We start from the raw sequence: 14,898 nt of genomic DNA on the forward strand, positions 1-14,898 counted from the left end.
ATGGATCACTGTGGGTAGGATTGCATTGAACCTATGGATCATTGTGTAGGGATTGCATTGAACCTATGGATCACTGTGGGTAGGATTGCATTGAACCTATGGATCATTGTGTAGGGATTGCATTGAACCTATGGATCACTGTGTAGGGATTACATTGAACCCATGGATCACTGTGGGTAGGATTGCATTGAACCTATGGATCACTGTGCATGATTGCATTGAACCTATAGATCACTGTGGGTAGGATTGCATTGAACCTATGGATCACTGTGTAGGGATTGCATTGAACCTATGGATCACTGTGTAGGGATTGCATTGAACCCATGGATCATTTTGGGTAGGTTTGCATTGAACCTATAGATCACTGTGGGTAGGTTTGCATTGAATCTATGGACCACGTTGGATAATAGTAATCTTCTAGTCCATGAACATGAAGAATTTGCACTTATTTGTAGCCCATACCTTGGGGGCTGGAGAGATGGCTCAGTGGTTAAGAGCACTGTCTGCTTTTCCAAAGGAGCCAGGTTCAATTCCCAGCACCCACCTGGCAGCTCACAACTGTATCCCTTACCTTAAAATATTTCACAGTTAATAAGTTGTACAGGATTTAAAAGATAAGGTCTTTGTTTTATTCTAGACCCAAACCAGATTGATCTTCATTATCGGTATCCTTGAAATTCTTTAGTGGCTACAGATTTAATTTTTTAGCATATGTTTGTTTTTGAGTCCATGTCATGTAGCCCAGACTGGCCTTGAAACTCACCACTATAGCCGAGGATGATCTTGTATTAGATTTTTAGGTGCGAACCACCAAGCATATCCTAATTTTGAACAATATATGTACACCTTCGGTTATTGAATTGTTAACTTTAGACACTGTGTGGCTAAAGCAGGTGTGAAATACTCTCCAGAGATACAACTTAGGAATTAGAGAATTCCTCTGATTCATACATATCAGTGTGACATTTAATGTCTCCCATAAAGAAGGTTTAACTATGATACTGAGTCTCAGCTGGGAGGGAGAAGGAGTATCCAACCCCCGTTCTACCAGAAGACGCCATCAGAATCTTCAGGAAGGCCTTCCTCATATGTCTTCCCGCCTGTCCCCAGGTGGAGTGTGACTAGCTGGTTGACACTCTCTGCCTGTAATTTCAGATGTTACTAGTTGGGAATGTATTATACAGGCATGTAGAAGGAAATTCCAAGCAAACAGACAAAGGAGCAAATTGGCATAACAATAATAATATAAAGCTTACAACAATTAAATGGTTGTCTTTTTCAAGGTGAGTGACATCATTCTCCTTGATATCTTTTTTTTTTTTTTTTTTTTTTTTGGAGTGGTTTTTTTTGTTTTTTTTTTTTTTTTTTTTTTTTAAGTCTCTCTATGTTCTCTTGGCTGTCCTGGACTTGCTTTGTAGACCAGACTGGCCTGGAACTCACAGCGATTCACCTGCCTCTGCCTCCCAAGTGCTGGGATTAAAGGCGTGTGCCACAATTTTTTTTTTAAGTAAGCATTTATATTTTGTTTGTCTGTTTGATATTGTGGGACTTGAACATAGAACCTTTTTTTAAATTTTATTAATTTATTCAGAGTATATTCAGTTGTTATCCCATCACTTGTATCCTCCCACTCCTCCCTCCCTCCTGCTTTCACCCTATTCCCCTCCCCTAGATCTATGACTGAGGAGGACCTCCTCCCTCACTGTATGGTCATAGGCTATCAAGTCTCATCTTGGTAGCCTGCTTATTCTTTCTTTGAATGCCATCTGGCCTCCCCACTAAGGGGAGGTGGTCAAATATAGAGCACCAGAGCTCATGTCAAAGTCAGTCCCTGTTCTCCACATAACTGTGGAGAATGTCCTGTCCATCGGGTAGATCAGAGTAGGGGTGCCTAGATCCCCCTTTTTGTGTGTCCCAGGATTTCGTGGTCAGTCCTAGCAGAAGTTTCTTCTTTCCACTCACTTCACGCTTCTGAATGTGGGGCGGGGGGTGGAGACCAACAAAGCACAATAGTGAGGTGTGGCCCACGGCGTGGAAGTGTCTTCTGTGGGTGGAGACCAGCAACGTACAAGGGCGATGGGGACAACAGAAGCTGGGAGTGTTCCTGCAGATGTGTGCCAGAAAAAGCATCTGAACTCACTGGGTCCAAAAATCTGAGTACTAACTCCATGACTGTGCAATCCATGATCTTTCCTGCCTTTAAACCAGAGAGAAAACTCACACAGGTCTGGGGTTCTGACAGCGCGAAGACCCATCCCACTGCATGCATTGGAGTCTGAAAGTCACAGTGACAGGGACATGTGTGTGTCCGGAGGCTGGATCCACAGCGCACTAATGGGGGCTCTCCATTTATCTTACAGACTGCAGCAGAATATGTAAAATCCCGACTCCCTGAGGCTCTGAAGCAGCACCTTCAGGATTATGAGAAGGACAAAGAAAACAGTGTTCTGTCTTACCAGACTATCCTTGAGCAGCAGATCTTGTCAATTGACCGAGAAATGCTGGAGAAGTTGACGGTATCCTACGATGAAGCAGGTATGTTTGTTACCGATGCACACTCCTCCACCCCTGCAGAACTCCTAGACCTTGGCTAGACCTGGGTCTTTTCCTGAAGTAGGTGGCTCAGGGCAACTGGTCTTGATGTTCTATCCGATGTTGGTGAGTCTCTTCTCTGCAGTTCTAGTGTCAAGACCATTCGAGGTGATGGCTCTTATATAGCAAATCCCTTTAAGCTTTTGTTTACTAAATGGGGTGTTCCTGGCTCTCTCTCTATCAGCTGTACTGCTATGGATCTAATCTTCTGAAGTCACCTCAATTTTGAATACCCAATGAAAAATCTGTGCATCTAGTAATATAACAGCTAAATTTGATTTGGGTAATTTTTTTTTTTTTAATATCAGAGCTTATGTTTTTTCAAGTGGTACTTTTTAACCCCTTGAAGTTTTAGCTGGATTTGGCTTTCTTTTCTTCAACAACTCAAGTGGGATCTGTTTCCTAATACCACAGCACATGTTGGATTGACCGCATACCCTTTATCCCATCCAGTGGGACTTCTCAGCGAAGCCATGCGCAGACTTTCTTATTATGCCGTTTTTACCCCTTCCCAGATCTAGCCAATGGTCAGAATATTCTCCACAGTTGAGTGGAGAGTGTGATACGACTTTCTCACGTACTCTGGTGCCTCACATTTGACCATGTCCCCTGGAGGGGGAGACCTGGTGGCACTCAGAGGAAGGACAGCAAGTAGCCAAGAAGAGACTTGATACCCTATGAGAATATACAGGGGGACGTAATCCCCCTCAGGAACAGTCATAGGGGAGGGGAATAATGGGACAATGGGGGGGAGGAATGGGAGGATACAAGGGATGGGATAAACATTGAGATGTAACAAGAATAAATTAATAAAAAAAATCTATGAGCTAAAAACCAGTTTTATTGAACTCATTGAAACTGTTAGCAAAATGAAACTTAAGGCTAGAGTGTGGCTCAGGTGCCTAGTGTCCTAGTTGGTTTCCTGTTGGTGTGATAAAATACTTAACCAGAAGCAAGCTGGGAAGGAAAGGGTTTACTTCATCTCACACTCCCAGGTAACAGCCCATCACTGAGGGATGTCTAGGTGGAAACTGAAGGCAGGAACTGAGCAGAGACTGTGGAAGAATGCCGCTTACTGGCCTGTTCTCTGGTGGGTTGACCAGCCTGCTTTCTCCTGCAACCCAGGACCTTGTGTGCTGGTCCTTCCCACATCAACCATAAATCAAAATCAAAAACAAAACTGCCACATACATGCTATAGGCCAGTCTGAAGGACTGGAGTTCCTCAGTCAAGGTTTCCTCTTTCCAAGCAACTGTAGTTTGTGTCAGGCTGACAAACTAACCAGCGGGCCTAGCACACACAAAGCTCTCTCGGTCTGATCCCCGGCACCACATACAACTCAGAGCCTTGTCCATCAGCCTGGCCTGCAGCGTGTTCAGACAGTGCGTGCACTTGACCCTGGCCTTTAAAGACAAATCCTTCAGTGCAGAGTCAATCAGTCAGCAGTGGGAGTAAACACAGGCTTAAGAGTTCAGGGGTCCAAGTCTCCAGCTTAGTGCTGTGATCTTCAGAAAATTAATCTCTTAGAAGCTCTGATTTATATAATTGAGCTAATACTCCACTGAGTTGTTCTAATAATAAAGTATGTGATATTTGGTCACGGGGTCCCTTAGAAATCAAATGGCTGATTAATGCCACAAATGCTGCTGCTTAGAGACAGGTTTGGATCTTGCCAATTCCTCAGACCATGTTGTTAAGGAGCTCTTAACTCCTCCCCCCTTTTTGGGCAGATAGTGCTTGGGAGACAGAAAATTTTTCAGAGTGTCTTCAGAAACTCTGAGAAACTAAGAGACACCTGTGCAATTCACAGCATGCGCTCAGCTTGCCTTTGGTCACTGCTGTGTGTCAGAGCACGGTGGCAGGTCTGGAGGAGACTGGATAAATGTGGCTGAATAAATGCCACTGTGTTGAAAAGCCAGAGGATCACTACCTCCTCCTCTATAGCTCCTGCAGTACTTATTTAAGCCAAAGTAAGACAAGAGAAATAGGGAAAGATATTGCTGCTTAGTAAAAAGCTCATATATTACAATAGGAGGGATGCAGAATAGAAACTAACAGCATCCAAGGCTATGAGATCTACTACCCCGCACTAAGATCCTCACGGCCTCAGTGCCCGGCCTCTTCCCATGCTGTCGCAGCATCTGCTTTCTCACATTTTAAATCCCACTATCCCAGTGTTAGGAAGTTAGGCTTGTTAGTTAGGAAATGTTAGTTAGTCTGGAGAGGTTAATGTGTCTCATTGCTCACCCTAGAGACCCTGTCTCAAAAAAAAAAGAAAAAAAAAAATCAACTATAGCAAAGCCGCTAGGTTTTTGGAAGAAAATGTTCTGAAACCTATCATTCCTGGGTTCTCCCTAAGGAGGTGTGCAATCCTTCATTAGCATTTGTCAGCACTAAGCAGAATCCCAAATAGGAAGAGGTTTATACTTAATCTAATCCTGTGTTTATTTAAGTTGAAGTACATGGTCACACGTTTTAACAAACTAGAGTAGCATGGAAAGATTCCCAAGGCCAGAAAGCAGCGGCATGATTCGTGGTGACAACTGAGGCAGCGTTTCATACTGAGACAGCACGGCTGAGCTGCTGCTCACTTGTCACACAGCCGCTCTCCGAATGTTGGTTATTTTTACACTAATGTATTATTTATGTTTCTGTAAGTGACTTTATATTCTCTTTTTAATTGTCTCGTGTGGTTCTGCATGAATAAATAACCTACAGTTCTTTGCTAAAGATAGTAGTATTGCTTGTGATGCTTTGTGTGGGACTGTGAGGAAAGGAGGCCCATTTTTATTTTGATTGAGCCGGAAGCCATGGAGCAGAAATCTAGAGACAGGAGCCGAGATGCACGCTTTTCCTGCAGGCAGCATCTTGGCCCAGGTCGCCTTGAGACAGTTGCCTGAACTGCTCCTTGGATCTCCACTTCTGAGTTCTCTCTCTTCTCAGACCAGCAAGGAAGGGGCTTTATTTCTGTTTCTATAGTTTTACAAGAAATTCAGATTCACAGTGAGCACCAGGGACCAGCCGTGGAGGCCGAGTGACCCACATAGCACAGATGAGGAAAGGGGGAGAGGTCCGCTGGCTGTGCTTGGTGTTAACCTGAGCCCTAGGGAAAGCTGGGACCTGCAGCAGGTGCATTGACAGGTATCAGGCAGCCACACGGAAGCAGCAGCAGTGTTTGAGTGATCCCCTGTGAGTCCTCATGGACCTTTACCTTAGAAGTGCCTGTGAGCAGAACCTAAGAGAAACTACGGAGAAGACGCACCGAACATTGCTCTGCGTTTTCACAGAAATGGCTTTTAAAAGGGAAAGAGAAATGTGCTGTTAGCAATTTAGGAAGCAGCTGAAAGGTCCCCCCTGTTGAGATTACTTTATTCCCTTTGAAAGAGAGGATACCTGAGCCTTACATCAGTGTTTTAATTGAGCCATTAGCGTCAGAGTAATCCGTGGGCTCAAAAGGAAAGCCATTTACTGTCACAGGGAAAAAACTGACTGTACATCCAGAAAGTCAGACCCAGAGGGAGCCTGGGAATTATGTAGGGCCCTTCCAGATTTTCTGAGAGCATTTTAGAAAGCACAGTAGCGACCCTTCGCTCTGACAGACTGACTTTCTCAGTGGGTTTCCTCAAGCAGGTCCTAAGGGAGGAGGGAGCTGTAAAGGCTTCTTGCTTTTCTCTCCCCATCAATCTGTTTCTAGATCTAAAACCTTCTTCTCAGGGACTGGCTGACAGGAGCTGGAGGACCTGGAAGGAAGAAAACGACAGGGACCCGAAAGGGACTTTCAAAGGGATGCTCGGTTCTGACTGCGCAGTGTAGTACCACCTTCTGATTTTCTGTCAGATTTGAAATCTGATTTATTTTCCTATTATAAATACATTTTGGGGCTTGTATTTTTGTTTGATTTTTGGCTTTTGGGGGGGGGGGCTCGAGACAGGGTTTTTCTCTGTAGCCATGTCTGCCATGGAACTCGCTTTGTAGACCAGGCTGGCCTTGAACTCACAGAGATCCACCCGCCTCTGTCTCCTGAGTGCTAGGGTTAAAGACCTGTGCCACCACCACCACCACCAGGCTGAGACACTCTTAAAATAGGGGGGAAAGTGGAAGATAATAAGAAGATGTTCTAATCTTAACATTTATTATCTTTAGGGCATTTCCTTCTAGTCGTGTTTCTCTGCTCGGTTTTAGTTACTTAATGCCCAATTCTGTCTTTTCACAAAGTTTTACACTGAATTTATTTCTTCATGAACTTAAAAACTACTTTAATGGTTGGCATCCTGTTGCGTAACTGTATCGCAGTCACCATGCCTTTGACCTTTTAATGGTTTTTATTCATGTTTTAATTCTTATCACCATATAGAACCCCTGAATTTGGTTGTCTTTTATCTGTGAAGAAAATATGAATGGTAGTATGGTACATACAGATTAATGTAAGCAATGATTAGCCTTGTGAAAGGAATGACGAAAATAGGTAGTCAAAATTCACTTATAAACCAAGAATTTTCTGGCCAATAATTCTGCCCCCTACCCCCATCCTTCTACCCAAGTGCTGAAGACCAAACCCAGGGCTTCAGGCTGACAATGCAAGCACTTGACCAATTGAACTATGTACCCTGTTCCTAATTCTAATTTTGTAATTAATTAATTAATTGTATTTATATCCCAATTGTAGCCTTATCTCCTCCCTGTTCCATCCTTCCTCCCTCTTCCCCCATCCCTCCTCCCCTATTCCTCAGAAAAGGGGATCCCCCTAGCTCATCAAGTCACATAAGGACTAAGCACATCCTTTTCCCCTGTGGCCTGGCAAGGCAGCCCCACCTCAGGAGAGTGAGCAAAAAAGCAGGCAACCAAGTCTATGTTAAAGAGAACTCCTGCTTCCCTTACTAGGAGACCCACATGAAGCCTGAACTGCCCATCTCTACATCTGTGTAGGGGGCCTAGGTCCAGTCTATGCATGATCCTTGGTTGGTGCTTTAGTGTCCACAAGCCCCTTCGGGCCCTGGTTACTTGGCTCTGCTAGTCTTCTTGTGGAGCTCCTGTCACCTCCAGGTCCTTCTATTTATCCCCCTCACTTTTCCACAAGACTCTCTATGCTTCACCCAGTGTTTATCTGTGAGTCTCATCAATTTGCATCCACTGGTGGATGTAGCCTCTCAGAGGACAGCTATGCTAGGCTCCTATCTAGAAGCATAGCAGAGTATCAATAATAGTGTCAGGGGTTGGCCCTCTCTCAGGTTGGAACAGGCATTGATTGGGCACTTCCTCAATATTTGTTCTATCTTTATCCCTACACGTCTTGTAGGCAGGGTAAATTTGGGGTTGAAGTTTTTGTGGGTGGGTTGGTGTTCTCCTCCCTCCACTAAGTGTCCTATCTAGTTAGAAGGTGTCCTCTTCTGTCTCTATGACCCCTGGTCCTAGCAGCCTCAGCTAGAGTCCCCCCCATATCCTCCCATGTGTATGAGTACATGCACATGGTATGTACTCATTATAAGCGGACTTTAGCCATACAGTGCAGGATGAACATACTACAATTCACAAACCCAAAGAAAATAAGTTACAAGGGAGACCTAAAGGAGGATGATTAAATCTCACTCAGAAGAGGAAATAGAATAGACAGTGGAAGTAGTTGAATAGAGGGAACAAGGTAGGAGAGGGAGCACAGGGGGAAAGGGAGGGTGGAGATCAGCCCTGGGGAGAAGAAGAGGGGGGAGCATGGAAGGCCTGCAGAGAGAACAGAAACTGTGGGCGGAAGGATGGATTTCTGTGACAAGCTGGAGACCTAATTCTAGTTTTTAAGCAAAGACAAACTTATATTTAATTTCCTTTTTTTTCATTTTTCTTTTATATTAAGATTTTAAACAGCTAAACCAACCCCCCCCCCACTTTGGCGGTGGAGAGCCATAACTAAGCCCTCCTACCTACAAACAGGAACCATTTCACAGCTAGACAGTCTCTACACATGCTATTTAGCCATAGGACACTAATGTTTGCTCATGGCTCTTTCACTGTAACATAGCATCAGCCTTGGTGTCTTAAGACTCTTTGAGCTTTAACAATGGGTGACTATGTCTTCCATCAGTTAACACTGACTGTGTGAGCACCTGTTAGTCAGGCGTGATACACCACTAAATGACCATGTGGCCCTTCAACCAGGATATAAAGTATTTGCCCGTGTGTGTGTGTATGTGTGTGTGTGTGTGTGTGTGTGTGTGTGTGTGTGTGTGTGTGTGTGTGTGTGTGCATCAGCTTATAGAAACAGATAACTAAGTGCATTAGAACTGGGACTCTAGATGCCAGTAGATGGGCAGAGGAGGGGGAAATTTGGCTTAGGTTTGGGAACGTTTGATTAAATAGATCAGAACATTCTAAGAAAACCCATAAATCTTTACAACTGGTCAGCCTGAACCTTACTATCAGCTGCATCTTAAACACAGGCTTTGAGCGATGCTTTCTTCCTCTTTGCTTCTGTGATTATGAGCCATTGCTTCAGAGATCTGTTCTTGCTCTCTGCCATGCCGCCACCTACCGCGTCCTAAGCGTGGCTCTCCAACTAATTTTAATGAGTTTGATTAGATTGCATTAATATGTGAGCAGCGTTGCCTGTTCGCTTATGACATTCCCCATAGAAAAACATTATAATTCCAATTGACTCTTGTTAAAAAAAAAAAAAAGTGGTCTAACTAGGGAGTTATTGAAAGAAGAAAATCAATTTGAATTTCTCAACTATTTCATGGTCTTTCAAATAGAAGGCTTCAACCCAAATATATTAGTGCAGATTTTAAATTTTCAACAAATTCTGCTGAGTTTACCGGAAACCACAAGTTAATGCTGAAATTTAGAGTATCAGGAGGTGTCACCTCCAGTGATTAAGACACTTGCCGTAGAGCTGTATTTATCTTTCTAATCAAGTTGTCATTGTTTGCCAGAAGGGAAGTACAGCTGCTTCCTGTCTCTGAAGTAGTATTTGATTACAAGGACTAAGGGGAAGGTGTACACAAAGCAAAGCCTTGTTCCAGGCGATTAATTGGATGCTTTGCTCTCGGGGTCTCTTCTTTCTGTGCTGCTGAGCTCCTGTAGCCAGCATCTTGTGCGCTTGCTGCAATGCTTGTTATAAAGTCTAAGGTGATACAAAGTAATAGTGAGCCCTTCACCTTATAGAGATAAATAAGGTGGTTTCTCGTATACGGACTGCCTTCTTACTGTAGGAAAGTCAAACAAACACATCCTTGGCCTGGCAGTTAGCTAGACTTTGAAGATCTGTAACCAAGGAGTGTATTGCCATTAAAGTCACTTGTATGATGTTGAGTTCAGTCTTTGGGAATTCCTAAACACTCTCGATTTCATTTGGTAAATTGCCTTGTGAGAGATGCATTGTTTTCATGGCACCTTCTAGTGCCCAGAGTAATTCATTGTATTTATGTCATTAATTAATGTCCTTGTCTCAGACTGTGTGGCTTAGGCCCTTTGTGATGAGGGTCCTGTGATGGAGAGGTTTTGTAATATGTATTCTTGGGAAACTCCTCAGTATACTCTTATAATGCTATAGTCATCCCTCCCTCTTCTGCCCTATTCCCCTCCCCTAGACCTCTGAGAGGGGGGCCCCCCTCCCCCATCGTCGGACCACAGCCTATCAGGGCTCATCCGAATAGCCTGCATCCCCCCCGCCTCCGTGTGCCCCTTGGTCTCTCCACCAAGGGGAAGTGATCAAATTGGGGGCAACAGAGTTCATGGCAGAGTCAGTCCCCGCTCCCCCTACAACAGTGGAGAATGAGCTGTCCATTGGCTGGATCTGAATAGGGGTCTAGGTTCGCTGCATGCACTGTCTTTGGTTGGTGCAACAGTTTGTGCAGGACCCCCTGGGTCCAGATCTACCAGTCTTGATGATATCCTTGTGGGGTTCCTGAACCCTCTGGGTCCTTCCATCCTCCCATTCTTCCACATCACTCTCAGTGCTCCACCCAGAGTCCAGCAGAAAGTCCCTACATCTGTGTAGGTCCCTCACTGGGTGAAGTCATTCAGAGGACATCTATGTTGGGCTAATATCCACTTATAAATAAGTATATACCATGCTTGTCTTTCTGGGTCTGGGTTATCTCACTCAGGATGATTGTTTCTAGTTCCCTCCATTTGCCTGCAAACTTCAAGATCTCCTCGTTTTTAATGGCTGAGTAGTATTCCATTGTACAAACGTACCAGTTTCTTTATCCATTCTTCGGTTGAGGGATCTCCAGGTTGTTTTCAGATTCTGGCTATTACAAATAAAGCTTCTATGAAATAGTTGAGCAAATGTCCTTGTTGTAGTGTAAAACAAAAATCAAAGCCATAAAAACAGAAATAAATGTGCTAACCACAGAGAACAATGCACCACAAATGTCGTAATGCCCTGTAACGAGCCATTTATTTTCTCCTCAGCTCATTGGCCACCAGAGCAAAAGAAGAACCTACCAAAGTACAAACTGCTGTTTGATAAGCAGAATAAAGCTGGTTCCTAATAGAGCCAGCTTTTCTTTCAATGCTAAGTCACTCCATCACATGGTACCTTATATATGGAATATTGAGCTTATTTCCCCCTGGGTTCTGGGTTCCCTAGAAACACAACCTGAAACTACAGCCCTTAGAGTTGACTGAGGAGTGTAATCCTAGGGAACAAGAGTGGGAACACTGGGACAGAAACAGGGAATAGGGAACACTTGTGGGGTTAGGTCCCCTTGGCAGCTGCTACTTAAGCAGGGCTACATTCTTAGGAGGGTTATGGATCACAACCAGAGCCGTTGAGCTACTTTCCCATCCCCCATAAAGGTCAAGGATCACTCATGTGACTCGTGTCCCTTCTCTCCTGGCTTGGCAATACTCATGTGCTGGATGGGTTCCTTGGATGTGAATGTAATAACCAGGGTTGGGGTTGGGGAGCAAATGATACAAGGTTCTAGACCAAGGCTGTATCTAGGCTCAAATAGTCCCATTGCTAGCAGTTAATTAAAAGGTAAAACCAAGAGAGTGTGAGACAATGGGTAAGAAGTGACTCAGAGCATAACAGAAGGTGGAATCTTAAAGTTTTGCGTACCAAATGCAAGTGAGTCCATCTTGTCCTCATTTCCTACTTTAGCCATCTTTAACAGCTTGGGTAAGTTGCTGTTTCTTTACATTTTCTGTGCATCATGTAGATGTGTCCAATAAAGTGCTCAATGAAGGATTATCCCAACTGCCACACAACTCAGCCTAAAAAAGCCAGATAGAGAGCTGAACCTACTTCTATTAGTAGTTAGACCTACCTCTCCAGAGGTGGGAATGATGAAGACACGAGGTAGAAATGGAACAGGCAATTTTGAGATAGGGGCCTCAATTTATGTCCTTGGCCGTAAACCAGAAATCCCCTTAGTCCTGTCCTGGCTGGGGGCCAGAAATGTCTGTGAGCTATTATTAATCCCAAAGATGCAAGGAGAATGACCACCAACCCAAATCATCATGTCCAAATTAATTAAAGCAATCTTTTTTATTTTTGTACAGGGGCTACCTCCCCCTAAGGTAAGGTTCAAGAGGACAGCATTGGACTTGAGGAGGACAAGGTTTTTAATAGCTCAGGGGTAGGTACTTTCCAAATGGGGGCGGGGCTTGGCAGGCAAAATAGGTTTACAGGAGCAGAACATAAGCATAGCAAGGTAGTCATAACAACCTCCTGAAACAAAGACATAGTTAGCAAGGTGGTCGTAACAAGGCAGTCATAACAACCTTTTGAAACAAAGGTGGGTTACAAGCTGCTTATAACAACTTTTTGAAACAAAGACATGGTTGTTGTTTCCTGGAACAGGCAGTACAGAATCGTTTGTAGTTAAGGTGGCGCATAACCCTTCAGAAACAGAGATTTAGTCATAAAAAGGAATGAGCCTAGGTCATCTTTACTATAATATGGTTTTCAAGACTAAGATGGAGACAGGCTCGTTCATCACTGTATTCCCTGGTCAGGTTCCTAAGTGATTTTAGGGTTCCCTCTTTAGATGGGGTAATGTTATAGCAGCTTCGATCAGAGCTCTGTGGAGTTCCATTAGGGAAAGCTGTTTCTCTGGCTCTGGTGGGCAGGGGTGGCATTCCAAGCTACCCAGAAATATGAGTTAATCCAGTTGATTCACCACTAGAAATGTAGATTTACCTTAAGCCATGCTAAACAGGAGGAATAATTGGCTGTTATTGAGATAATGTGCTTTTTTTCTTTCCCAGAATTCCCATGCCCTAGTGTAGTTGCTACAAGTTGCCATGTTCTGTTGGTTCTGTCTGCCCTTTCTGATTCTTGACTCAGAAAGGTGTGACTATTCTTTTGTTTTTCTTCTTCTCTGGCTCTTTTAGGTGCTAGCTAGAGCCAAAATATACTTTCCCTGGTACTCTGGGCTTCTGACTATTTCTCTGAAGCCCATCACTCCTGGCTTTGCTATACATTTGCTTGTCTGCCATGTGGTTAACCTCCTATCAAAGGCTATGGCTGCACTCCCCGCTGGGCGCCGCCCCCTACTTGAGATCCTACCCGTGTACCTGTAAATAAACTCTTTTTATAAGTGCTTAAATGCATCTGTAGAAAATCTTACATATGGGAGAATGTGAAAGGAACAGGTGGATTTTATTTGATGTGACAGCTCAGCAGGACAGCTAGCTATGAGCTCAAAGCAAAAAGCTTGGCTTACTTATTTCTATGAGGAATGAATTCAAGTAGCTAGAATCTTCAGTCTCAGTGGCACAGTGATCTCAGTGGCACAGCTCACAGCTGAGGTGTGTGTTTTCATATGTGTGAAAAAAAAAGTGGTCACCTATCAGAGATAAAAAATTCTTAGCAGTTACTGTACATGGAAAAACTAGAAGGTCATTAACTTTTTAATTTTGCTGACAGCATATTGCTTATATTTCTAACTTCATTATGTGTATTTTTTAAATGAAAGTTAACAAGGTCTTTGGAGTCAGTAGAGAGTGGAGAAAGCCTTGAATGAGTTAAGTTTTGAGTGAATGTGTATTTTGACATGAGCACAGCTTTTGAGGACTCCAAGACCAATTGGCCTCATGGTAAAGTAGCAAATCCATTATCCATATGTGCCAGTCTCAAAGGGAATCTTTAACAGCCTGTAGCTCCTCAGGGAGAGGTGAGGCCTTGTGAGCCCTGGCGATGCATAGCTGCTCTTGGGAAGGTAATCACAGCTGTCCATGATTGCAACAGTTCCATCTCGTCAAAAGACAGCATTTCATGGCACACTTCATCCTCTTGCATTTTTTTGTAGTCACCTCCCTCACCTTCCTTGAGCCTTGCAGGGAGGGATACAAATGTCTCATATAGGACTAAGCACCAAATCGTCATTTAGTCTCATCTCCTTGGCCCATTGTGGGTCTCTGCATTTATCACCACTTATTGCAGAAAGCAGCTGCTCTAACCAAAGCTGAGGACATCACTAATCTTAGAGAGAGAAGCGTGAATATTAGAAAACGACTTGACCACATGTCCATTTTGCAAACCATCAGAGGCCTATGACTTCCCTAGCCACAAGGCTTTGACCAATCATGGCAGGCATGATTTCCCTCTGAGACAGTCTTGAGTCCAATTAGAAAAGTGGTTGGTTATCCCATAAGTCACTAACTTTGGCACAAGTGGGCTCACCCTGGCCGTTAGGTTAGTATTGTAGGTCCACAGCTGAGAAAGACCTAAGACAACTCTTCTTCCCTAGTGCTTCGTCTCCCCTGTGCTATGAAAGATAGCCAACAGGGAGGAAGCTCAAAGTTCAGCTCTAACTATTTATTTATGTCAAGAAACCTTATAAAAATGCCGTGTGCTGGGCCAGGCATGGTGGCGCACGCCTTTAATCCCAGCACTTGGGAGGCAGAGGAAGGAGAATTGCTGTGAATTCGAGGCCAGCGTGGTCTACAAAGCAAGTCCAGGACAGCCAAGGCTACACAGAGAAACCCTGTCTCAAAAAAACAAAACAAACAAACAAACAAAAAAAAGCAGTGTACTAAACACACACAAAGGAAGGAGACAGACAGACAAATAAACATGAGAATTGGAGGTGACTTGATGGGAAAGAGTTCAGTGGGAATAGAAGAGACAGAGGATAGGGAATTGAATATGGTCAAATCTTTATGTATGGAATTATGAAAGAACAAATAAAAATAAGTAATTTTTTAAAAACCACATCTGAATGAGTACAGGCCAGATAAAATTGCATTTGCAAAATAGAATGCACACAGTTCTGAGGTCAGCCTCAGAATACAAATAGATGTGTTAGTTTTCCCTTTTTTCCAAAATGCTCTGCTAGTAACTTCCGACCTCTTTGATTGGCT

General features: G+C 43.8%; 1 protein-coding gene across 1 annotated transcript in view; it reads left to right on the plus strand.

Annotated features, from left to right (window-relative positions):
* Positions 1 to 14,898, plus strand: part of Ppm1l (protein phosphatase, Mg2+/Mn2+ dependent 1L) — a 241,413-nt gene that overhangs the window by 183,664 nt on the left and 42,851 nt on the right. Inside the window, exon 2 of the mRNA XM_051157293.1 lies at positions 2,361 to 2,535. Within this exon, the coding sequence (XP_051013250.1) occupies positions 2,361 to 2,535 (175 nt within the window). The remainder of the gene's footprint in view (positions 1 to 2,360; positions 2,536 to 14,898) is intronic.

The sequence above is a fragment of the Acomys russatus genome, chromosome 15 (genome assembly GCF_903995435.1).
Source record: "Acomys russatus chromosome 15, mAcoRus1.1, whole genome shotgun sequence".
Lineage (NCBI taxonomy): Eukaryota > Metazoa > Chordata > Mammalia > Rodentia > Muridae > Acomys > Acomys russatus.